Here is a 25,179-nt window from a genome sequence, read left to right on the forward strand (position 1 = left end):
GCTCGTCACCTTTGTATCTTTGACTGATCACAGGAAGGGGAGATGTTTACTTTTCATATTCTTTCATTAAAAAGCTCCCACACTTGTATAATTAATGACTTTGAAAAAAAATTGAGCAAAAACGTACACAATCCGTGGGAGCAAACCATCTCAACAAAACATGCCGTGATTTATGGATGAGTCACACTGATTGAGTCACCACATACAGGAAGACCAGTGCACAGCAGGTTTGATGTAAAATACATAAATATGATGTTTTTAGATCCAGTGGAGGGTAGCTTTTTTTTAAGAAGAAAAAGAGAACCCTGTGTCCTCTCTGTTGCCACTCGTCTGTACCCGTCTTCTCATGTCACCTCTGTCCAATAAAGCTTGAACCTCATGTTGACCCGCATTGACACCAATCTGTAATCAGGATCCAATTTCCTTTGGCAGGAAAAACCTGAACCAACCCCTAAAACAGTGTGTGTGTGTGTGTGTGTGTGTGTGTGTTTTATGCTACACACTAACCATAGACACCCCCACATCTTTGATAAATCACTTTACCCCTGACACCCCCTCTCCCATCACCGGGTTCATGATCTCATGATCTCATCCATTCTCTCCCGACAGAGGCAAATAATGAATGATCAGCAAGATGAAGGGCTCATATCTACCAAGCCTGTGACTCACTCCAGTTGAATTAATTAATGGAAATGATATCCGTGTTTGTGCTAAAACATATTCATATGTATGTGTAGTATCTATAGTGGATGAATATCGTAGGTCTTTTTATATCTTTAGCAGCCAGTGTGGTCCCATTACAACACTATTATATGATACACTGTGACTGACAACTCACTGGCTTGTTCAATGACATGAATCAAAGATTAAAGAAGAAATAATTATCAAGACATAGAGGAAAACCGGATGAGAGGATGATATTATTAGCATGTGTGAAATAATGCATCAGGCATCGTAAAGCGCCACTGCGAAAATGTCAATTAGGAATGTAGTTCAGCGTAGTATTGGGATAATAAATTACAATGATGTTGCTGAACAAAAGCACTTCTATGAATCTAAAGACATGTGAGATTAAAGAAATGAAAGAAATGTTCAAGGACGTTTAATCATTTTGGGATCAAGATTTGATGTCAGTTTTGACATGATCAATACAAATCAACACAAGAGCAGCAGGAGGAGAGTTAACGTCTGTAAGGATTTCTTGCTGTGCTGAAAATGTATCTTACACTCAATGACTAAGCAAATTAGGATTATTGTCATCGTTATCATCATCATCGTCGTCGTTGTTGTTGAATATCTCCGAATAAATGAATAATAAAAAGCTTTTTTTAAGAAAAAAAACTACTCGTTCCCTCCGCAAGGGGACGGTAGCTGATTTTGGATCACGGAAATGTAGACTTAGACAAAAGCAGAAGAAGAAAAACAACCGGAAGTGTACTGTGTTTTTCCGCTAGCAGCAGCAGTGGTTTGAAAGTGAGCTTCAAACTATCCTTCTCCGCGGATTGTTGGTCTCACTAAACACACGCAAGAATGTCTGAAAGAAAAGTTTTGAACGTAAGTATATAGAATCTAAAGTTTCTTGTAGTATATTTTTTAGTTATTCTGTTGTATTTTGCGGTTGTCTGAGCTGAACTCACCAGCAGGCTAGGCGAACGTTAGCCATGTAGCTAATGTGGTATGGGTTTTATTAATTATAATCTGTCTCTTATGAAGTAGCGGCTAACTTTGTTGCAACCGCTCATGTAGGTAATTCAAAATGAAGTAGGTCATGATTTCAGCCATTGATATCTTGTCACAGACGTCACTGCAAGTACAGACTGAAATTTTAAACGTAGTAAACTCACATCTGTGTTATTTTACCCTCAGAAATACTACCCTCCAGACTTTGACCCGGCCAAAATCCCCAAACTTAAGCTCCCTAAGGATCGACAGTATGTGGTCCGATTGATGGCGCCATTCAATATGAGGTACGTCCTGCTATCATCTCTGCATGTCTGTATGCCCTACAGCGTTTCGGAATTAATTTTACACAATTTTTCATGAGAAGTACTTTTGATACATGGTTAAGAAACAAATTTGTTTAAAACCACAGACTAATCCAGCTATTTAACCCACCGGATAGATATCTGAGATTTTGTCAAATTCAGAAATTGTTGATGAGTGGGAAATCAGGGCTAAAACTGTACGACATGAACACGGCATGGGTGGTTCCTGTGAAGAGCTCTGTGGCCGTGGAGTCATTAATGTCTCTCTGCTTGCTTGCAGGTGTAAAACATGTGGTGAGTACATATACAAGGGGAAGAAATTCAATGCCCGTAAAGAGACAGTTCAGAACGAACTGTACATGGGCCTGCCAATCTTCCGCTTCTACATCAAATGTACCCGCTGTCTTGCTGAGATTACATTCAAAGTGAGTTTTGTACTCTGAATTTTGTGGTGACTGTAGTGTTGTGCACGTGCAGTTTCTGAGACATTTTCACGTATGAACTCAGACCGACCCAGAGAACACAGACTACGCTATGGAGCACGGGGCCACACGCAACTTTCAAGCAGAGAAAATTATTGAGGAAGAGGAGAAGAGAGTCCAGCAGGAAAGGGAGGAGGAGGAACTGAACAACCCCATGAAGGTAAAGCTGAATTCATTTGTCACAAAGAGAAGCCACGAAGTGAAAACATCCAGACTTTTGAAATGAGGAGGTCATGGATTCCCGCTCTTGTAACAGGTGTTGGAGAACCGCACACGGGATTCCAAGATGGAGATGGAAGTGTTGGAAAACCTCCAGGAGCTGAAGGAGTTGAACCAGCGACAGGCTCAGGTGGACTTTGAGGGAATGATCGACCAGTACAGAGAGATCGAGAAGAGAGAGAGGGAAAGGGAGAAAGAAGAGTTTGAGCGGGAAGTAAAGTGAGTCAGAGAGGCTTAATCCTGGAATTCTTTCGTATTTGAAGTGTACTGATGAATGCAACCTTTAAACGGTGCCTCTGTGACTAAAAAGGTTCCATCAGTCGTCTGCATTCTTCTTATCAGAATAAACTCCTGTGTTTCCCAGAGAGATGTTGGACCATGTCCAAGTGAAAAGACTCAGGGACTCGGATTCAGACAGTGAGGAGGAGAGCGGCTGCACAAAGACGACCAAGTCCAGGGCAGAAAACCCAACCGACATCCTCACTGCTGACAAACCCACAGAAGCACAGGTACATTCAAACAAACAAGGGGCCCTAAATTCAATAATAAAATGCCACTTCAGTGTTTGGTTTGAAAAAGCAGTGGAATATCTTTGTCATGGTTTATTTGATCGCACTGCCAGAATGTTGTTTTACAGAACAGTACAGATGATATTTGAAGTAGCAGATGATAAAAACGACTTCAGACAGTTATGACATGTAAGTCTAATTTGATGGACCGCTGTAGTGTTTTGTGCCAAATGCTAACATTAGCATGCTAACAAGCTCTACGTGAGAAACTGCATGATGCCTGTGTTAAAATGACAGTACAGTAGAAGGCAACTCTACAAAAGAAAGAAGCCTAATTTTACAGAAGTCAGAAAATTACTGAAAGTGAGCCCACCTCTCTGGATTCATTACCTGAGTTTATGGCCAGTCGCGAGTTACACTTCAACGCAGAATAATGTTAATTTTGTAAATTATGCCCCATTTAGTGTGAAACTGACAATAAAGCAGGGTGTATTTTAGGGTGGGGTTACTCTGGGATTGATTTTGTATCGATAATATCAGATATTGTCAGGACTTCCACCCTCTCCTCCTTAATGATCACTTTCGGCTTGCAAAAAAAATGACAACAACAACAAGATTTGAGGGTGACATCAAATAAAGCTTTTGTGAAACGATATTTGGCCATGACCAAAACAGCCGGTCACATTCATTCTGCTGTTTGATGACTGAAATATGTTACTTTAGAGCGTATAAAATTATATATAATATAGTGGGAGGAAGGCCTTAACAGTGCATTGTCTCTTGCGGTGTTTCACAGGCAGCTTCAGCTGGAGGAGTGAAGAGAGCCAAGAAGGAGAGCTGGGAGAGGAGTGTGGGGACGCTGGGTGGTGGAGGGCTACTGGGATCCCTTGTGCGAAAGAAATCTGTAGCTGATGCCATCAAACCCAGTCCAGTGGCAGTGCCGGCGAGTAATACCTCAGCAACAGGTTAAACACATCAGCATGTCTCCCAGCTTTTGACTGCTACTCTGGATTTACACCTTTAATCAAGAATCGGCATGTTATAAAACAGGCTGCCTCCTGTATCTTCTCCCCCAGATTCAAAGGCAGCGTGTTCCAGCTCCAATAACACCCCCAAGCCCATCATGGCCAGTGGGCCGTCATCTCTCAGCCTGCTGGGCGCGTATTCAGACAGCGACAGCAACAACAGCGAGTGAAAGCAAGATGTGACACGTTGATGGACACTGAGAGCAAGAACAGTTTGTTCTGTTGTCCAAATCCAATCGCACAACAATGTCCTTCCATCTGTATTTTAATGTAAATTAAATTCTGTTTGTCATTGTCATGTCCTATCCCAATTTTACTCTTATTTCAGTCTAAAATAAGAATCTAAATATTTACTTAATAAAATGTTTCTTCCAGAGGCGAAAGAATGGAACGACAAAATGTTTTTTGGGTCCTTAAAGGAGAAGACGCACAATTCACAGAGTACAAAATGTTCATTTTAATTAATTGGTTGACAATCGAGACTCCTGGCGACGTGAAACACACGTTTTATACTGTGTATGTGGATGTGTGCTCCTCTCACAGCTGAGTTTAGGAGAAGCTGTGCTTTGTTGTCTGAGCTGTGACAAAAAGCCACGCTCAAACCCTCCAGAGGGACCTTTGAGGGATGGTCCCGCTCTCTAACAACCACCGAAACATTTCAAGAGGGGTCACGGTCGGTGAGTGTGTTAAGGTGTATTTAGATACGTTTTGATCAATTCCTATCTTTGGCCTTGATTTTTCAATCAACTCACGGGTCTCAAGTGTTTCTCTCTAATGAGGCCAGAATGGGAGGAAGCACCATCCCCGCTTTGATCAAAGGAATTCAACTGGTGTGAGAATAGAGGACCCGCAGTCCCTTGACCAAACTGATCAGAGGAGACGTCTGAGAGCTTTGCTCGGTTTCTGGATGTGGAGAAGGACTGGTGTGGTTGGTCAGGAGCACTGAACACTATTCATCACGTTAAAAGTATTCGAGGCCAAGACGAGCTGGAAGAATGAACAACTACAGATTAGATGTGAGTTGGAAGCACTGCATCCAAGAATAACAAGCGGGCGGTGAAAAAATACGGTGATATGCGACCTGGTGAAACTGTTAATCAGGTAGTAAGCAGATATTGATGAAGTCTCTCACTGATGACCTTGACTTTGATTCTGAGGAGGGGGGAATCCTAGCCAGTTGAGAAGCAGCTGTGTGTTTTCTCAGGTTGAAAACATTTGCGAATCCGAACACTGGTGAAGAAAGCAGTTTCCTCTTTCAAATACGACGTGGTCCCACAGCCCAAGTGTACCATCATCTGCAGATTCTTTTCCACAATTGGCAAAAACATCTACGGGCCCTCTAAATGCAGGGTTTAGGTGGCATGAATGCACAGGCTCAGTGTCTAGATCTGGTAGTCTGCAACCCCCCATAAGAGGCTCCATCATTGACCTCAAAGTGACTGCAACATCTGCAGGGCTGGAACAGCTCGTCATGGGGGCAAGGATGAGTTTTAAGCCTTCCAAATCCAGGTCTCTGGTCTTCAACAAGGGAAGGGTGGCTGACCAGTTTCACTTCACCCTGGAAGGGAATGAGTGTCTGAAAAACAGGTCAGGAACCTTGTCTAAATCTTCCACAGCTCTCAGAATTATACTGGCACACTTGTACAAACCCAGAGTGACTTAACAACCTGATTCACTGCAGTAATAAATCTCCTGAGTAAATTCAAAACCTAGATATACACAAACAGAGTCTTGCCAAGGTTACTCTAAATTCACTGTGATCAGGAGATAGTTCCCTCCAGCACACACACACACGCACACACACACACACACACACACACACACACACACACACACACTCACGCAGAGAGTAAGTCAGTTTGGTTAATATTCAATGATAAATCAATTATTTACCTTAATTTGAAATTGAGTTACACAATTTCTCGCATTCATGTACTTAATTAAATGCTGTCATCACGAGATAATACATACAACACATGGAAGATTGCTATACCTGTAAATTATGTCGACCCGGACAGAAACGTGTGTCTTCCCCTTTAAGCCAGTCCGCCGTGCCAGTGAGTGTAGTCTGTGGCAGACCGTCTGCTTCACGGTCTGGTCCAGCTAACATTAGCTGACTGACCTGCCTGGCTCCGGAACAGCACCGATTTCACGGGAACGATGTTTTATTTTGAACCTTAATAATGTTGTAAAGCACTGCTGGATGGTATCAAGACAGACATAAGCTGAACGGGGAGCCGTCAATGCAAAGAAAGAGGGTGAGCATTAAAAGAAGTAACGTTAACTATCGGTCTTTGGTGTTAGCTTCGGGTATCCAGCTAAGCTAACTTAGCTTTGGCAAATTGACAGAACGGTGGGTGTTAATTGACTCATACCACGCTTAACTCTGCTAAATAAATAACATGTTCAACAACATTGTTATCCTACAGTCAACCTTGGTGCTATTAGTTTTGAGGAAAACAACGTCCTCAGTTCACTCAAATGAATGTGATGGAAATTCTAAAATTTATTGTTCAACGGTCCCTATGATATGCTAATTTAACACCAGCTGGTTAGCATATCTCAAGCCATTTTGGGCTTTATCTCCAATATGAAGTTACCACAGTTAACCTCTGGAGTTGGTAGTTTCGCCTGACCTGTTGATATATATATATATATATATATATATATAATTACTTTCAGACTAAATTCGTAGTATTTAATAACATTTTGGAGTATCTGTAATTACTGATATTCACCGTCAGACCTGGAACAATGTGTGCATCACTGTGACTGGGTTGCTAGCTGCTTACTTGAATGCTTTACGTTATTTCTCTTATTAAAGTGTCAATTATTCTCATGTTCTAGATACCTAGTTGAGGGAGTTTGCTGCTGCTCTTTGTCTTGTGGAGTAAATTGGTGGTGCAAACTGTACTTCAACTGGATTAAATAAAGCTCATACATTTAAGAAGCACATTCTTCTTTGATGGAAATGATTATTTGCAACCGGTCCAAAGGTTTACTGTGTTAACATCGATATCTAGATGAAAAATTAAGGATTTCAGAGGCGTTAGCCAAAGAAGTGCACTTCTACAACAAGTCTAACATAAAATGAGTGTAAACTCTTGGAGACCAGCTGACTGCGATTTAGCTGAGCACACTGAATCATAGTAGATGAGCTGTGTAGCATAGATGTAAAACATCATCACATACAATTTTTTTTTCATAACAGTCTTTTCCTGCATGAATGTAACTAAGGTTTTGGTAATATATACTGTGAAATGAGCATCTAAAGTGCAGGATATTCAGATTTTGATATCAGAACTGTCAAACTGTTTTCTGACAGGCTGCAGTGATTTTATGCAGTAAAACTTTGGCAAGCAACATGTTTGGTGATAAATTATGACTTGCTGGCTTCTGGACAAACCAAGATTTTGGACCAAAATAAACAGGGGAGGAACTACAGGTTTGGGGAGTTGAGCTGACAAAATGCAGGAATGCTAACCTGCCCATTGTGCTAAGCTAACAATCAGACCAGCAATCTCTATAGGTTTCAGCTCCCTAATGGGTGCACTGTGTAGAAGAGGGTGTCCGTTTTCTTGTCCGACTCTGGGGACAAAATAAGCTAATTTCCCGTAAAGATTGTGTGTTCATTTAAGCTATAAAAAGACCTGAATGCAAATTTGAATGAGGAATCCAAATTCCAGGGCTGGTAATACGTAAACATCAATACTCAAAGGACAAAAGCAGGAGAAAGTGGGAGGTAGGGCACTTAAAAATGAGAAAAAGACAAGTCTGGTTTGGATTCATATTTGCTTTAATCGATTGCTCATCAAGCTTAATTAAGTGTTATGAAATGTGATGTATTTAACATACAATATGCATTTCGTTAGCTACACAAAAACGATAACACTCAGTTTTTTTCTGTCCGACTAATTATTTCAAGATAACGATACTTAATACTCTCTTCCCAGATCCATGGCAAAGTGGCTGAAGGACTACCTCAACTTTGGCAACAGGCGTGACCCTCCACAGCCCCCAAGGCCAGATTACAGTGAGAGTGAAATTTTGAGGGCCTATAGAGCTCAGAAGGAGCTGGACTTTGAGGATCCCTACCAGTGCACAGATAAGGAGCGCCAGAATGGTGGTTTCAGCCCATGTAGTGCAACAGTGAGCCTCCCCTCTTTCCCTGCATTTGGTTCAGTGCTATCTAATGGTACAGAGGTAGGACATGCATGTTACATCTGTTGGATGATATTGACTATCTTTTCTAAGATCTTCACGTCACTTTAGAGGTGTGAAGTGACGTCTTCATTGCTTTCTTGTCGATATTTTGTCTCAGGTGAAAGTGCTGTCTCCTAAACACCGACTAATTAAAGTGGATTCCCAGGAGTTTGGCCACTGTAAAATCCCTCTGAGTCCTGTGACAGTTCAAGAGGAGCCTGTAAGAGCTGATTTTATTGCCACTCTACCTCCTTTTCATGATCTTTTTCGCATTTTCTCATGTATTCTCATTCACTCAAGCAGAGGTTCCCTTTCATCTCTTGTTCGGTTTACCACATCATCCCTTTTAGCTGTTTTCTCCTCTCCCTCTCTCTCTCTCTCTCTCTCTCTCTCTCTCTCCCTCCCTCTCTCTAGGTGGTTCCTTCTGCTCCAGCAGTGTCGGAGGTGGAGACGGATTATTCTGATCCATTTGATGCCCAGCCAGATCCAAGATCTCAACTAACCTGGGAGCCTAAATCTACACCAACAGACTGTTGTAGCTACATGGAGCCATTTGAGGCTCAGCGGATCATTTCAGGTTTATCATGAGATTCTTCTTTTTTTAAAATCTCTTAATAGCCAGTTGAGAGGCCAGTTGATTGACAGTTAATTGTATATTTTCCCTGGATAGAGATGCAGCACAGCATGATGACTACCAGGTCTGGGAGTGGAGATGGTGGCCAGTTATATGATAACCCTTATGAGGAGCGGACACGTCAGTACCACCACCGAGCTCCTCCAGCAGCACAGCAGCAACCCCTGAGGGTGGAGGGTGGACTTCTCCTTGTGGACAGCAGGGAGAGCCGGCTGCCTCAGAATGACGAGAGGCCAGCTGATGAGTATGACCAGCCCTGGGAGTGGAAGAAGGACAACATCTCCAAAGCTCTAGCTGGTACTGGTCTGCATTTCCTGCAGCAAGCATGCCTCAGACTTTCCTTTGAACTGACTTATTTGTTCTTCTTCCTTCGCAGTTCAGTTTGAGGGGGCCGAAAGGGAGCGTTCACGGGTTCAGACAGAACAAAGCAGACTTGCCAAGACAGGGACCTCATCTACCACAACGGACTCAAATACACTCCACCTGGTTTGTGACACCCTTCCTGTCTTGGGAGAGAGAGTGGATCCATTCCTGCCACTGGAGAGTCAAGTGTAAGTGGGCATCTGTCATCGTAAGATTTCTGTCAGACAGCAGTGTATCACAGCATCACTTGTTTCATTTGAAATGTTGCTACAACAATTACACAAAAAGGGCCTTGTAGATGGTACACAGTTTCTCTGTACGTTGGTCATAGCTGTCAAATTTTAAATTTCCGACTGTCAGGATCTGTCAGTTTGTATTTATGTGGAAGAGGACATTTACTGAGAACCCTTAGAAATGTGGTGTTGCGCAATAAAGTGAAATCACGAACCACCGCCTACATGCAGATATTTTCATTCGATCGAGGGAGGACTTTGTGTTTCACACCACTGATGCTGAACTTGCTTGTGCACAGCTTTGCCTTGGACAGTCGGTTTTTACATGCTTTGCGTCAGTAAAAGCATTGATGCAGCAATGTAGTCAACCAATCAAAGCCCTTCCTTTCTTATAAAACAGTTTTCAAATTACGAAAAAAAATTCCCTCAAATTCAACTACAAATGGTGGTTTTCCTGGTTGTTGTGTGATTGAATATGTCGATACGTTTCTCATCTTACAGATCAGACATGAACTCGATTAATCTACAAAATACCAGAAATTGAGGAAGCGTTAGTAAAAATGATTGATAGTTGCCGTCTTAATGATGTTTGACATCGGTCACCTCCAGGTGGTACCACGGCGCCTTGAGCCGTTCAGAGGCAGAGACTCTACTCACTTTGTGCAAGGAGAGTTCCTACCTGGTGAGGAACAGCCAGACCTGCCGGAACGACTACTCTCTCTCCCTCAGGTACATGCTCATCACTTTCTTGTGTCACATACTGACTGCTACAGTTTTACTGGGCCATAGAAACACCTTCCCCTCCGTGTGGCTTGAAGTTTAAGCCTCCATGTTTTAAAGGGGAACTCATCACCAGTGTACCGCATCACACTGTGCTGATTCTATAATTATCTGATCTCGATCTTTGCTTTGTTTTCTTATGGGTATTGTCAGGGTCTGGGGGTGGTGAGAGAATCTTCTCACTGCCTGAGGCAACTTTTAATTGTTCCTAATTGAAGTTTCTATCCATCCACAATATCCGTCTCGCACTTTTCCTTTTTCTCTTCCCCCTCCTTGTCTCTGGGAGCGTGTTTACAGCCAACATGAATAATCAACATGAAAGCAGCTGTTTGAGAGGGATCATGCTCTAGCTGGGAATGCCCCAGGAGACCCTCTAGCACAACACTCTGATTAGATTGAGCCAAGCTGGAAAAAACTTCATGTGCTGCCAGCAAAGCAAGACTAATGAGTGTAAGGTCATAATTGAAAAGAACTGGTTTAGTTTGACCTTGCCGTAGTCTGTTGTATTAAAAGTATTAGTCACACTTAGTCGGACGCCCCTCCCACTCCCGTTATTAGAATAACAGCATGATAGTTAGTTGATCACAATTGTCATCTACAGTCCAAACTTTTCCCATAACTGGCAGAAAAACATACATGAACTTGGCGTGTTCCGTTTGGTGATCAGATATTTAATCACCGATTGCATCAGCGGATCAGTCGTTTTTTGTTTTTTTTTTTTCCCCCCTCCAAAGATGATTGGATCCCCTGTTAACGTCTGATAGGAATGTAGAAATTCAATAGCGGTTACTTATTCTCTACTATGTGACATCGAACCAACTCCTTTGGTAAAACTCTTGGAGCGGCCATTGTGCAGTCGACCCATCTCATGCTGTCATGCTTGTAGTAGAGCAGATCACCCAACATGGACATGGCTGCCGTTCTAAACATATTTGTAGGAGGGGTGGAGGCGCTGCACACTCCACTGATCCACGCAGTAGAAAAGGTTTTTTGTTCCCTGTGGAACCATTTTGTATTTAAATGGTTTGTTAGTTTGTTTTTTTTAATGGTTCATGATGACACCCCTAGTATATCTTTACAATTATTCACTGAAAGAACTTGGCGTGCTTGTTTGTTGCTAGCGAGCTGTCCTGAAAAGTCTTCTTTCATGTAGCAAGGGGGACTTCAGCACACACAGGAGGAAAGTACGACGCAGATGGCAAGCTCACACCTGCCGTATTATTCTGGTTAACAAGACTTTTGAAATTTTCAAAGGTGGCTGAGGTCGTTCAACTTGGTGCCCACCGACTTCATTCTGATCTTCGATCACCACATTGCTGCTAGTCTATCAGTAACTGTGTGAAGCTGAGTACAGTCTATCACATGGGCTACCATTCCATTCCGTCTCGCGTCTCTTCTCAGGGAATTCTGTGTAACCCTGGTTCTTTTCAGAAATACTGCCAGACATGTTGTTTCCAGATGGCATTACTCACTCTAGTATCTCAGAGCCTTTTTTGTTGAGTTGTTAATGTTCGATCTGACACAATTTCATGAGGGTAGTTCTGTTCATGCCACACTCTCTGTCTGTCTGTCCCTCACTCTCACTCTTTCTTTCTCTCAGGAGTTGCAAAGGCTTCATGCATATGAAGTTCAGCCAGTCTGCTGATGGGCGTTATGTCCTCGGGGAGAACAGCCCTCCGTTCTCCACCATCCCTGAGGTCATCCACTACTACACTACGCACAAGCTGCCCATCAGAGGAGCCGAGCACATGTCCCTGCTGTATCCCGTCATAGTGCAGACCCTCTGACACTGACACTCACACTTTTTGTTTCTTCTGGTGCTACTGAATACAATATATACTCCATATTAACCTGTTCATACCCTCCTTATCCACTGCCAGTCTACCAACACTGCTCCCTAAGATTAGACTCTCAGTGCATTTTTCTTTTCCATATCCACAGTAGCTACACTGGCAGCTTAAAAAAAAAAAAGAGCTTGGTGCCTCATGAACCTTTGCCTCCGAACTTCCAGTTTTGATACCATGGGCTCCTGAAGGTGAGCTCCCACTGATAATGAGATTGGTTCCTCAGTCAAATATAAAACGAGTCTTGAGACAAACCAGCTTTGCACGATGAGTTGGCTCTGTGACCGAAGTGGTCTTTCCTGCAAGGGCATTTAAAGGGTAATCCCGTTTTTCCTCTCTGGAGCTCGTGCCAACCATCTAACTTGACTTTTTCCAGCTTAGGCAGTTTTTTTCAGATGACTTTTGTATGCTAAAAATGAGAGAGGAAGAAAAAAAAAAACTCAAAACGATGGCGGTCAAGTGTGGAAACCCTTAAGTAGATGTAGACAGTAGAAGATGCAGTAGAACGTGTGCTGTCACTACAAACATTACCGCTCAAGTGTTAGTTACTGCTGCCGATCTCTTTAAAACACAGCGGTTTGTCGGTTCTGGTGTTCCAGAAGCCTGTGAATGTTCTATAATACCGTATCTGTGTGCCCTGCTGTCTTCTCCCCGTGTTGCGTGCGGACAAGTGTCGAGATGACTTAACGGACGGAAAGCTTGTGGCTATTAAAAAAAAACAACAACAAAAAAAAAACAACCTCGTTAGATTATTTACTGTGCTGTTTTATAAGATTTAAAATGTGTTTAAAAAATAAAGCTGTTGACTGTTTTTTATATCAAATTTTGTGTGAATTAAATTTTTGTGAGTTTGTAACTTCGTTGTAACTTCGTCACAACTGCACTTTTTGGGCTACGTGAAACTTTGTATTAGCACTTCAGAGCAGACTGAGGGAGAACATTTAGTCCAGGCTCGTGTCTGGCATTGACGTGAGGTCAGTTGTTCACGAAAAGCTTGACTTTACGATATTTATTAAAAATGAATTACAGATAAAATGCAATTTAAAAAAAAAAAAAGAAGTGTCTTATTTATCCAGCCTTTTGACAAAGTCTGGTGTTGATTTGGTGTCATCAGATCATATGAAATGGAAGCTATTGAAAACAAATTCTCTGTTAATACAATAATTAAAACAAACTGTTAAATGATAAAAATAGATGGGCCGCGTTTGACGTCCAGTGATTACACCTGGTATGATTTACTATATGATTATTGATATCTATTGAAAAACAAGTTTTACATTAAAACTAAGAAAAGCTTTTCCACAAAAACAAAAAAAACAAAGTGAAAAGTCTTAAAAAGTGGTGTGTATTGGGTACTCAAGGTATTGACTTGGAGTCAGTCGGTCACATGATGCTGTTTTGGAAAAGGGAATTTTCCCTTAGAATATTCATGAAGAAATAATAACATCAATATAATGCAATAAAAAAAAGAGGTCCCGTCTGCTAATATCTTTTTATGATTTGGAATCATGAGGTCACATGACATGGAAGCTACTGAAAAAAAAAGATCAAATTTTCGCCTACATAATCAGATCAGCTCTCTCTCAACCGCCACCGCACCGCCTGCCAGCAGAGAGGAGAAGGCAAAGCAGATCATGTCGGTGCCTCCCCCACTAGCGCCATCTGATCCCTTAGCAACCGACCGCCTCGCTGAGAGAGAGAAGGAGCTGGAGACGCAGCAGGACAGGTAAACACTCGGCTGTTCGGGGGGAAATGTGACGATCAGCTGAACCCGAATGCGTCCAGTGAGGACGCCGTCATTATTTTACCAGACTGAATTTGTGTGGTCGCTTTTGACAGAAGGATGAAGTCATGCTTTTAAGAAGCTGATTAACAATCAAGTGTGGTTGCTATAAGTGGATAAGCTGTATAGAACATGGATGGATGGACCTCAGAACTTAGCCAACTGATTGTCAACAGAACGGAGCCCATCAGTAATGTTCAGTATAATGCTGTGCCACATTTGTTACTCTGAATGATGTAAATGTTTGTTCTGGGAGTTTTGGGTTTTTTTTTCCCCCATATTTTGGTATATATTAATTAATGATGTTTTTTTTAAACAATGCAGCCCCCAAACTAAAGGACGTAAATAGAATGACAATAAAGCCCTTTAATCAGGGCAAACTTCATGCATCATAACTTCTCTCTACCATCAGCATCAACTATTTCCATGGCAACCAGGACACAGCAGCTTGCTGAGCCCAAACTCAACCAACTCAGATACCCAGACCGGTAGGCCCGACTGAGCCTTCTCTCTCTCTCTCTCTCTCTCTCTCTCGCTCTCTCTCTCTCTCTCTGTTTATCTGTTCTTCCTCTGATTTGTCCTCTTTGTATTTTCCAGTCGTTCTGTTTACTGGCTGGACAAACTGCCGCCACAGAAGATAGGACCCACCACTAGAATTGGTACGTTTCCCATGTTCTTTCTTGTTTATGTACCACTATTTGAACTGCTTTTATTGTTATGCCTCAAATGTGTGTTTTCTCCTCACAGAGTTAACCCCTCGCTGGTCAGAGCTATGTAGAAGCCCGAAGTTACAAACTCAAGTGACGTAAGTATCACTCCTGGCGAGAGTGTTTCCTTTTCTTTGTGCTTAATGAGTGCCCTGTCTTTGATTGGTTGAATAAAAATGAACACTACCAGCTCATATTTGGGATTGGTGTCTGCAGGCCTTACTTCCTTTTGCACAAAACTCTTGCTCAGCAAACAGGAAGAACTATCCAATTGTTTATTTTTTTTTCACAATGAAAATAAATCTAGTCCAAGTTCAAGCACTAAATCTGGCACCTTAACATGTTCAGCTCAAACCCTCACCGGCCTTTTGCCATCTCACAACGTACAAGCTCATCTGTATTGGGTCGCGTCTCACTCCGTTGGGATGAGAGGAAATTTCTCTCTGCTTCCCCCGAGTAGTTCTGTCATTCTAACAACTAACGACTACTTCCCACTAACCACTTGTCAATTGTTCCTTTGGCAGATTTTCTCCCATGTGGGAAGTGAGTGAATGGGCTCTCAAGGCCGTCCCCACTGAGCGCCTACGTAGTCTGGCCCAGCCTCGAGCACCTGCTGCTGGCTGGCAGCCAGACCGTCTGTTAGAGACCCCTGTGAGTCACACGTTGCCAGGACATTTGTAAAACACTGAAGGCTGTTCAAGGCTTTTAAGTTTTAAGTCTTTATTTGTTTTTGTTGTTACAGTCTTTTTTGTTACCTGCTTCTAAGGTGTTTTTTTTCCCCTCCCCACGAGCACCAAGCAAAACAGTTTGCCTGGGCTAAAATAGTTTCAGGTGTTATGGTTTTGTTGTGCACATCCATCATAGAAAATTGCTCTGAATGTTGAGGAATCAGTTTGCCTCATAGTTTAAGACAAGCTCTCAAAATCCACTGCAGCGTGCTTCTGCTTTGTCATCCTGCCATATGTCCATCTTTTACCTCCGTCATCAGAGCTATCGAGAACCCTTTGTCATCTCAGCCTGTCATCTCAAACGCTATCACAGCGTTTTTGATTTTGTCATCTCAATCTTTCAACTTGAAGCTGTTTAGCGCCGGAGTTCTTGAGCTGTCACTCTCTCGCCGCAAAAGTCCCAAAACTCGGGCAGTCATTTCATTCTGTCATAACGACTGTCACCTCAGACCCCAGACCCCCGACAGAACCCAGACTTCAAACTTGTCGCCGCCACCAACTGATCGACTGAGCGGTCGTTGAGATAATCGAATCGCAGACTTATTCGATTATTAGATTAGTGCGTACACTGAAAAAAAAAAATTAAGATTCCTGAGAATTTAATATTCATCTAATGTTTTTATTTGTTTTGTCATCTAGTTCGTCACCTGAAATCAACTGCAAACTTAATTAAGTCCGCTTGGATCAGGCAATCACCTCCTAACAGCTGTTTTGTCGTACTGTCCCAACCGACCACAGCTGCATACGAGTACAAGAGGCTGGATGTATGAGTCTGCGTGGCATTAATTCTTCTTGCTCCGCCCCCTCCACGCCATCCGATGCTGTACATTCCTCTATTTTCCTCTAACAGCATTTCAGTAAAATTCCCCTTCTGTGGATGTGTAGCAGTATGAGGTGGGGCTGTGGTTTTTAAGGTGCCTGAATTTGTTTATTCTGATCTTTTTACTCTTATGTGTTTCTGTCAGAGTCACGTCTGCTGCTGACTTGTGTGGTGGTTAAAGCTAGCGCCACATCGAGGCCCACAAACTGAGCCATTGGACCAAAATTTTGTCTCTTGTCATTCTGATTTTCTCAGTCATTGTGACTTTGATCGCGATCATTTTGACTGTGATCTCAGCCATTTTGACTTTAATCTCAGTCTTTCTGACACTGACTAAGTAGCTTCTCAAGGTTCTACAACTTGTAATTGTCTAGTATGAGAGGGGTCCTGAGGAAAATGTGTTTTTTTTTTTGTTTTTTAGCTCAGCAGAGCCACACAAACAGCAGTCGCTTCGTCGCGTATTTGCTGGTTGGCCCAGCCAAAGACAAGACTGGCTGTGGGGGGGCAACAATCTAAAGCTGTGAACCACATCCCCTGCAAAGCATCAGCACATACCGAACTGCTTGCCAGTAAGTCCTCGTGTACTGACTGGACCTGCTCTGTTTTTTTTGTCCCATTCTGGCATTTTTGAAGGACTTCTTTGAGTGAGAAGAGAAATCAACAAGCAATTCTAAAGCTCATCACGTCTTATTTGTTAAATCCATCCTTCATCTTGGGATTTTTTGTCAGGGTTCGTCCAAATTTTTCTCAACATGAACTTCAAGGTTGTGTTTTCAGATGTTTTTAATAACTCAGAACAAAACTGTTTGTAATCTATCAGTGGAATTGTACCGCATGCTTCTTTGCTTTTTTTGTTTCCTTTTATATTTTTAGCCCCGAAGCAGGACCGCTCTAAGTCTGGAGGAGAGCTCTCGGAGTACTGGGCCGTCTCTGGTGCCGCCAGGAACTATGTAGCCAGTCAGAGACTTCTGGAGCTGTCCACTCCCAAAGACAGGAAGGCTCTGTTTGAGGGATACGACCCGTATGTCGTTAGCCGGGCAGCCCAGTCTGCCAACCCCTCACCCCGGATACAGCAGCTCTGTCTGCCACTGCCACGCAAACGCAGCTCCAAATGATCCGTGGTACACCATCCGCCTGGTCCCGCGGATACTTCTCCTTTTCCTCAAGGACTGTTATCATGTTGAACTACTAAGTAAAATCCCAACAAAGGTGTTTCGTTTGCTCTGCTTTGTGAATGTGGACATCTTTTGCCAGATCAATTCCACAATAAAGAACAGGCTTTGAATGTGAGACGAGGCAGTTGAACAGTTAGAATATTAAAAAATATGAGTTCGTGTCAGCCTTCTAGTTTGGACTTCAAATACCAATATTACCAATATTATTGGTATGAATACCAACAGTACCATGTGTTATCACTCTTGAATAAAGCTACTCGTGACCTCACTCGCTATCACAGGAACAACCTGAAAAACTGTGACTGAAAGATGACCCGAAAAGATGTCGGCGGTCAAAGGTGAAAGGTCAACGTGACAGGCACAGATCAGGGAGACTGCATTTTTACTCGCTGAATGAAAAAACACCGTTGTATTTAAATTTAACCCCTGATTTCCCTGAACTGGTTTTATACTCAAGACTCTGTATCCGGTCCTTCGCTCTGTCCACCCGACGCCTTTATTACTTCCACACAGAAGGTCTTTTTTTTTTTTTTGGCGTCTTTTTAATTGTCACATAAAAACAATGATGCCAATTTTCACCAAACACAGTGAAGGTTTACAGAATCCACCGAGGAAGAAGCCTGAACATTTTTTTGGCTGATTATAACATCATTTGGTGGCGACAGGAAATTTGACGTCATAAAGGTAGGCTACTCTGCTGAGGGGCCAGATCTCCAATGTGTGACTGTGATTGAACATCTCGTTTCCGAATGAATTCTTTATTTGTAGAGAAAATGAGGCCGCCTGCAGTCTGCAGTGTAAATTTCTATTGAATTGCTTTTTTTTTTTCTTTTTCTTTTTTTTTTTAACGTGCAGCCTACCTGCACAACCTGCTCAGCGGTGGTTGTCAAGTCCTGAACAAAAGGGACGCGTTCAAACCCTCCCTCAACCACTTTGGAAGCGGTATGTGGGCGGGACAGACCGCGACCAGCTCCCACCGCTGATCTGTCCGGACTGACGTGGGTGACTGGATGGGAAGAGACGCACATGGTGCGCAGGTCACACCGGTAAGTGGACGGACGTCAATTTGAAGCCCCCGTTTGGACTAAAGCGGATAAACTGATTGTGTTGACTGCTGAAGATAAACTACATTTGAATTTATCCTTTAGTTTTTGTTGTTCTTTTGAACCACAATGTATTTTTGTTTTGCACGTGTACTGCTGTTAAGAATACTACTACTTAAACAGATGAAACAGAGTGTTTTAGTTCATGTTTTTTTCAATTAATTAGCAATAATTCTAATGATCGATTGATCATCTTTGAAATCAAAATTACTTAAGTTACTTCGTTTCTCCGTTGTGTAGACTTGATGAGATGTATTTGGTATTTTCATATCAAGACAGTAATGACAGTTTGTAAAGTTCACCTGTAGCCATGAGAAGAAAAACTCAGATTTAGGATTTTACTGCTTCGAAAAAATTTAGATAAAGAAATCCAGCTCTCTTTTTGACTCGTGCGTCTGATGTCAAGTCTCAAGTTGCAGGGATGCGTAGTCAAAGTCAGGTAAAGAGTTCTCTGTAACTCGACAGATCTTGCGGTATATTTTATTTGTTCCAAGTGAAGCAGCCTGAGGTCGATCAACATCCGCTCCTGCCACGGCCGTCTGCCCTCCACGTTTCCAGTGGAGTAACTCGGTGAACTTCGTTTGTGAAGAGATGAAAAACCTGGAACTGCTCCTCCGCGGTTGTGGCATGACGGATTAGAGCGCTACACCCAGGTGAGGTTTACGGTCTTTTAATGCCGTCTGGTCGTGGTGCTTCTCTTCACACAGTCAAACACTCCACACACACGTACTTGCCTAAGAAAGTCACGACAACCTGCAGTTTTTTTCTTAAAAAAAAAAAATGTTGACTGCAAAACAAAGGGAGCTTATAACTTTGGAAGTACAATCACAAAAGTGAGTCGTTCTCCAGCTTTGCTTTGCTTAATTTTTAATTTTTTTTATTTTCCAGAATAAAAGCACATACATCAACAGCTGGGTGTGAAACTGGAACCTACCAGGTGATGAGGGCGATGATGATGATGATGATGATGATGATGATGATGATGATGATGCTGCAGGGGAGCTTATCTGTGTGGACCTTCCTGCTGGGAGCTGGACTCACCCTGGGTAACATTCAGTGTCTTGTCAATTCAGCTGAAACCACAAGGAATATTTCTTTGACTTTTGTTGGGAGGATTATGGCACTGGTTTTTACAGCTCTGCCGATCCGTATGTCAAGTAAATAAAATCCTCGATTTCTACAACAGCAGGAAAACAGTCCCTGATGGATGCAGTACTCAAAGTTATGTTGGGGGTAATCTGAATTCATATGCGTGATGTAACGGAGGGTTTGTTGGCACTCTGTTTTGGAAATAACTGACTGACATGGAAAAGTTGAACAGAGCAGTCATTCAAATTGAAATCCCGATTTAGGATAACAGCGTACACACACACACGCTCTCAGATGTTGAACTGAATTTGCCTTCCATGAATGTCTCTTTCCATTTGTCTGATTTGTACTTGCTACATCTTTGTGAGTTCCTCCCATGTGCGTCCCTAGTTGTCGTCACAACTCAATGTTTAATGAACAAACCTTTTTTCCCGACCACACGTACCAGAGTGCACTCTGAACGGAGGAACTGTCGTCTCCTGACGTGCAATAGAACGCACCACAATTCCCACTTCCGGTTGTTCCCCATAAGCAAACCAATATTTTCAAATAATTAAACTGTTTCCACTTCCAGGAGTTCCTAGCTGTCATTTTTGGCAGGTCCAACCACCACCCAGAACCAGGAGCTGGGCCCTTCCTTCAGATCTTAGGGTTACCGTCCTCCTATTGTCCGGACCAAAGATGAGGCTCCTACCTCCCTAAAGGAGGGTGCTTTACACCCGAGTACAGGCAAAACGCACCCCCATTCACGCCAAAGTTCCCCCCAGTCACCCCAAGGGTTCCCTTAAACCATCACCTCGCAAGGTTCCTGGACTCCCTTGAACAATCAACCTCAAGGTCCTCCCTCGAACAATCAGTTGTCAAGATTCTTTGCTGTAGAATCCCAAACTAAACCACTTGCAGCTTACAAAGCTGCAAAGTTAGCGACTAAGATGAAAGTAGAGCAGCTGATAAAGTAGATATCGGTTCTCATGATTCAGGGAAGACCAAAGGATCTGGGCTGGATGGAGAATCAAAGGATTATTTCTGCTTGAATTGTGTCTCCAACTACATGTGAGGTTCAGTTCATTGTAGATTCTACCTCTAGGTGGCCAAAAAATAAGAAAATTGAACTTTTTTTTTCGGATGAGGTTATGATCCGGATCAGAAATAGTATCAGTATGAGACGTTCCTCCTGTCTCTCCAGAGAGATTTAGTTTGCGGAGTAAAAAAAAAAAAGTATGAATTTCCATGCTAACTTTGGATTTTACTTCGCAAATATTGCCGTCACCTGCATCTAGTGGAAGTTTAACCACCTTTTCTTTCCAGTTGCAAGGTAACATCACAAGGTCTCGCTCGCTCACACACTCTAACATCCGCTTTACTCTCGCCCCCCCCCAAATGAGCTCGGAAGCACCAAAATTTGTCACAGAGCAATTTATCTTGAACCGGCTGTCCCGGACACGATCCAATCGCTACCCTTGAATGTGCAGAGCCTTTTATGCAATCCTAATCTTGATTGCATTTCAATTTAATTAGTACAAAATCCTAAAAAGTTAGAGAAAAAGGCAGCAAACATGGAAAGATCAGGAACGGCACAGAATATTAAAGCGAAGCTGTCATAATTGAATATTGGCACTCAGACGTATCATCCATCATTCCTAAAAATCTTCCTGGAAATGTCCCTCTGGCAGCTCATGTTGTCATTACCTTCATTAACAGTGAGTCATTCTAGCTGTGGCAGAGCTTGAGTGATAATTATTCTCCGGCATAAACACGGCAAAGCTGGCCCGCAAGCAAGCCCGTTGTAAACGTTGCATTAAGAAAAATGTTTTGCTCAGGCTTGTCTGAGCTTCTGTGTAAACCTCAGGCCAAATAGCAGGGACGCATCCTTTCATAAATATTTGACAAGACAAATGGTACTCATCCTCCGTGCTTGAATAAGCTTCAGATACGAGTCTCGTTAGATCCATTTTAATTAGCTCTCGCCACAGTAACAGCTGGCTCACAGCACAGATTGACTCTTTTATTATGAAATTGCTTATTAAAAAAACAGTTTGTGGATTTCATAAAATATATTGCAAACACCTTCATCACATGTTCTTTTCTTTAAACGGAGTACAAGCCCACCTCATGAATCTAGCCTCTCTCTCTCTCTCCCTCTCTCTCTCCCTCCAGCCCCTGCAGCCTCCCAACTCATCCCTCACCCCCCGCAGCTCAGTAGATGTGTGTTCATAAGTCGAGCTAATATCACCTGCCACTGGGAGGGTGGAGACCCTGCAACCACAAACTACACTCTGCAAATTCAGAAGAAGAATTACAAAGGGAGGTGAGATATAGAACACTTGTTTTGTTTTTGCAAGGATCCTTCAATTTCAGATGTCTGCTGGTGATAAATACATATAGTGATGTCACCACAATTTAAATTTTGACCTTTATTATACAAAAAAAAACTGCACATCAGTGTGTTGAACAGTTACAGTCCCATCCCTTCATGTATAATTTGATAGATAGAGCTTAACGGTATTGATATTAAGGGAAGGTGCTGCTAGCAGAGAGAAAAAAATTGTAAAATCAACATGCCATTCTTTTCTTTTGAAAATCCCTCAAAAATTATATGAAAAGTGTGTAATGGAGGCAGTCAGTTTTACAGTTTAGAAATTAAGATGGCGTCAGTGTGCCGAAATGATAAAAAAAAAAAAGCAAAAGGCTAGGGACTCAAACGAAAACACAGAGCTTGGTTTTGATTGGTATTCGTTCAGAAATGTTGTTTTTCTGGTAACGGGGTTAAAAATGTTCAAAAGAAAAGTTGAGATGAATGCAGAAAACCGTCTTGACCGTTTTGAAGTTTAGAACCTGACGAGGACCAGTTGGATCAGGGAAGGGAGGGGGATATGAAAGGGAGGAATTTCATGAAAGTCCAAAAAAAATTGCAACGGGCTCTTTTGCAATATTTGGTGTAAAACAGGGCTGGCAGGAAACTAGAGCAAAAATACTGTAAACAGATGCAGGCGCAAAAAAAATCCAACGATTCAGAGAATAATAATATATAATAGGTAACTAGGAGAGATCTCATGACAGAAAACTGATAATCTGGCAAACAGGCAGCGAACAGCTGGGATTGTTTGCACCAGGAGAACTGATTGAAGGTGTGAGAAAAGGTGATAAGGAACACTGGTGGGAAACTGAACTACAATTTGTTTGACTTCCTGAACTACAGGAAATAGAGCAAGTGTAAATGCACAACAGGAATTATGCACATTTCCACACTAGAGGACTCACATCAGCATCAAGTTTCAAGCAGAGGGCTAAAATTTCTTCAGCTACATGAAAGCCGCATGATAAAGACACATTTACAGAAAGTTTAGATACTGGCCAAACTGGGGCCCATGGACCAAATCCAGTTCACCATAGTTCAGTTTGGCAAGTCAGATGTAAAATATAAATATGAGCAATAGGCCTAATAAGAAAGGATAAATTATACTGTAAATCAGTCTTATTCATGAGGTAAAAGTGCTCCAAAATACTTTTTTTCTTATTTGGATCAGGAGATAGAGTGACACATTTTACACGACACACACACACACATGCGCGCACGCACACATACACACACACACACACATAAATACACAATAAGAATTAACTTTTGACCTGCAGCTCAGCATTCTGTTTTAATTTTGGCCCTCCCAGGGAAATGTTTTGGGGTTAAGTGAGGGAGTGTTCATGTATCAGTCTTTGTTAGTAGGAATTATGCAAATTGACACAAAAAAAACAAGGAAATTAAGAAAATAAGTTTGACGCACGCACATGTTCTGCACCCTGCATGTAGAGCTGGAAACATGTTGCAGAAATTTGTTTCCAGAGGGCCTCTAAAGAGGGTACGCTTGTTTTGGCCATGTGTGTTGGGTTCTCAGGACCACAAAGACTTGAACGCTCCAATCAGATGATCTCAAAAACACTTTATTACAACTGTCAGGAGCATTGAAATAAACTCAGATACTAACACATGAATATCCTGTATCCAGTGTGAAGTGTTAGGAGTGGATGTACTCTGTGACGTTTTGTTCTCCCATGACATGCAGTACTCTGACGAGGTTGACATGCGTCACGTCCAACTCCAGCTGCACTGTTGAGATCGGCCGCTCATGTGTGAGATTTACGTTTTGCATCGTGGTAACAGCACACGGCCACGGCAAGGACATTTCATCGGTCCCTCGCTGTCAGTCTGGAAGGGTCGAAGGTGAGGATGTTGGGCTTCTTTCTCGTCATCCCATCATTTTCCCTCGTTTCTCACCCCTCCTTACATCCCTCAGTGAGGTTGCCTCCAGCCACTTTGAACAGCGTAAAGCCGGTCCAGGGGAATCCTCGTTGTCTGACCATAAACTGGAGTCGTTCCTTGGTGACCTTTCCTGTGGCTGACCATGAAGTCAAAGAAGGAGACCTGAATTCTCAAATAGAGTTCAAAGAGCAAGGACAGGTTTATCACTCCCAAATATGTCTTAACATGTCACCCCCATACACGTGCATCAGCGCACCGAAACATGTTCATTCATTCATATGTTAAAGGTGCAAGACGAAGCTTTTGAACCTTTATCTCTCCTATTTGTCGCCCCTCTCGTAGTTCAATGAGCAGATCAGAAACTGGACGGTGAAAGACTACAGCTTTGACATTTGTCTCTTTAGACCTGACACTTCATATGTCTTCAGACTTCGCCACCGTTTTCAGGGCCCACAGAGCCCTTGGAGCCTGTGGAGCAACCCTGGTAGGGGACGTACAGCAGAGGCTGGTGAGAGGACACGAGAAACGCGTCTGGTGTGTTTGTGGAAGGTTCCAACCCGTCCATTTTATTACCCTCATTCTTGCGGCTGTTGCTCCCAAACCAATTCCAGAAGAAAAATAAAACATAAAATTGATCATACACACTTTTGGGGAAAAAGAAATGTGCCAAATCATTGTCCTCCTCAGAGCAAGACAAGACACTAGATACCCTCTGCCACTCTGTGTACAGTAGGGAGCTGAGATTTTCCAGCTGAAAGCTAGTTAGCTTAGTACAATGAATGGTAGAGAATGGGCAGGGTAGCATACGTCCATCTTGTCTTCTTCTCTCTGTGTAATCTGGTTCAACTGGATCAGGCTCAGGATCTTGGTCTGTCCAGAGGTTCTCAGCATGATTCAAGAGCATGATCGTACCAAAAGCGTGATTGCATGCCGATGCGCAAATTGAGCTTAAATCTCCCATGTCTAAAAAGATGAAACTCTCCAAAAGTCATGAAACTTGAGGTGCAGTGACAAGTCAATGCTGGATCCCAGCGCATCAGTCGGTCAGCAGTTAATGCAACAACAACAACAAAAAATTTAGCTTTAACCTGGTTCACCAGATACCTAAATTAAATTATGACCAGCTTATGACAGCTTCATTATTTGGCCATCTGTAGATCGTGTCATTTTCATGGTAGGCATCAATAAACATTTTGCCTCTGATGACAAGCATCACCTAACAAAATCCAGTTTTATTGT

At 42.5% G+C, this 25,179-nt stretch overlaps 3 protein-coding genes and 1 long non-coding RNA gene across 6 annotated transcripts; all 4 read left to right on the forward strand.

Moving 5' to 3' along the window:
- Positions 1-1,395: 1,395 nt before the first annotated feature.
- Positions 1,396-4,617, forward strand: yju2 (YJU2 splicing factor homolog). The gene is made up of 8 exons (XM_086182945.1): positions 1,396-1,554; positions 1,867-1,967; positions 2,266-2,410; positions 2,493-2,627; positions 2,724-2,905; positions 3,051-3,195; positions 3,992-4,160; positions 4,272-4,617. The coding sequence occupies exons 1-8, from the start codon at positions 1,531-1,533 to the stop codon at positions 4,388-4,390; spliced, it is 1,020 nt and encodes a 339-aa protein (XP_086039071.1). The 5' UTR covers positions 1,396-1,530; the 3' UTR covers positions 4,391-4,617.
- Positions 4,618-6,261: 1,644 nt separating this feature from the next.
- Positions 6,262-13,102, forward strand: shda (Src homology 2 domain containing transforming protein D, a). The gene is made up of 8 exons (XM_086182944.1): positions 6,262-6,478; positions 8,174-8,423; positions 8,542-8,643; positions 8,838-9,000; positions 9,094-9,354; positions 9,434-9,608; positions 10,263-10,382; positions 12,034-13,102. The coding sequence occupies exons 2-8, from the start codon at positions 8,178-8,180 to the stop codon at positions 12,218-12,220; spliced, it is 1,254 nt and encodes a 417-aa protein (XP_086039070.1). The 5' UTR covers positions 6,262-6,478; positions 8,174-8,177; the 3' UTR covers positions 12,221-13,102.
- Positions 13,103-13,633: 531 nt separating this feature from the next.
- spmap2 (sperm microtubule associated protein 2) lies at positions 13,634-17,669 on the forward strand. The gene is made up of 7 exons (XM_086182759.1): positions 13,634-14,003; positions 14,473-14,548; positions 14,658-14,719; positions 14,808-14,865; positions 15,292-15,418; positions 16,737-16,884; positions 17,189-17,669. Exons 2-7 carry the CDS (start codon positions 14,487-14,489, stop codon positions 17,428-17,430), a joined length of 699 nt encoding a protein of 232 aa, XP_086038885.1. The 5' UTR covers positions 13,634-14,003; positions 14,473-14,486; the 3' UTR covers positions 17,431-17,669.
- Positions 17,670-17,868: 199 nt separating this feature from the next.
- Positions 17,869-24,548, forward strand: LOC147246354 (uncharacterized). 3 transcript variants are annotated; one of them, XR_015109791.1, is made up of 7 exons: positions 17,869-18,536; positions 19,088-19,246; positions 19,482-19,639; positions 21,840-21,990; positions 23,744-23,901; positions 23,975-24,138; positions 24,283-24,548. It is a non-coding gene; the product is annotated as an uncharacterized LOC147246354 (long non-coding RNA). The 3 variants fall into 3 exon arrangements; XR_015109790.1 differs by having other exon boundaries at positions 23,975-24,548; XR_015109792.1 differs by having other exon boundaries at positions 19,093-19,246; positions 23,975-24,548.
- Positions 24,549-25,179: the final 631 nt, after the last annotated feature.

The sequence above is a fragment of the Aulostomus chinensis genome, chromosome 17 (genome assembly GCF_037954235.1).
Source record: "Aulostomus chinensis isolate RoL2024-O1b breed Wild chromosome 17, RoL_Achi_v1.0, whole genome shotgun sequence".
In the NCBI taxonomy this organism is placed as follows: domain Eukaryota; kingdom Metazoa; phylum Chordata; class Actinopteri; order Syngnathiformes; family Aulostomidae; genus Aulostomus; species Aulostomus chinensis.

Bases quoted from the DNA above. Each gene is read 5' to 3' on its own strand.
- yju2 (XM_086182945.1), top strand. From the start codon at position 1,531: ATGTCTGAAAGAAAAGTTTTGAAC. The intron at 1,555-1,866 runs GTAAGTATATAG...TTTTACCCTCAG, and splicing joins CTGAAAGAAAAGTTTTGAAC to AAATACTACCCTCCAGACTT. The intron at 2,628-2,723 runs GTAAAGCTGAAT...CTCTTGTAACAG, and splicing joins AACTGAACAACCCCATGAAG to GTGTTGGAGAACCGCACACG.
- shda (XM_086182944.1), top strand. From the start codon at position 8,178: ATGGCAAAGTGGCTGAAGGACTACCTCAACTTTGGCAACAGGCGTGAC. The intron at 9,001-9,093 runs GTTTATCATGAG...TTCCCTGGATAG, and splicing joins GGCTCAGCGGATCATTTCAG to AGATGCAGCACAGCATGATG. The intron at 9,355-9,433 runs GTACTGGTCTGC...CTTCCTTCGCAG, and splicing joins CATCTCCAAAGCTCTAGCTG to TTCAGTTTGAGGGGGCCGAA.
- spmap2 (XM_086182759.1), top strand. From the start codon at position 14,487: ATGGCAACCAGGACACAGCAGCTTGCTGAGCCCAAACTCAACCAACTC. The intron at 14,549-14,657 runs GTAGGCCCGACT...TGTATTTTCCAG, and splicing joins CAACTCAGATACCCAGACCG to TCGTTCTGTTTACTGGCTGG. The intron at 14,720-14,807 runs GTACGTTTCCCA...TTCTCCTCACAG, and splicing joins AGGACCCACCACTAGAATTG to AGTTAACCCCTCGCTGGTCA.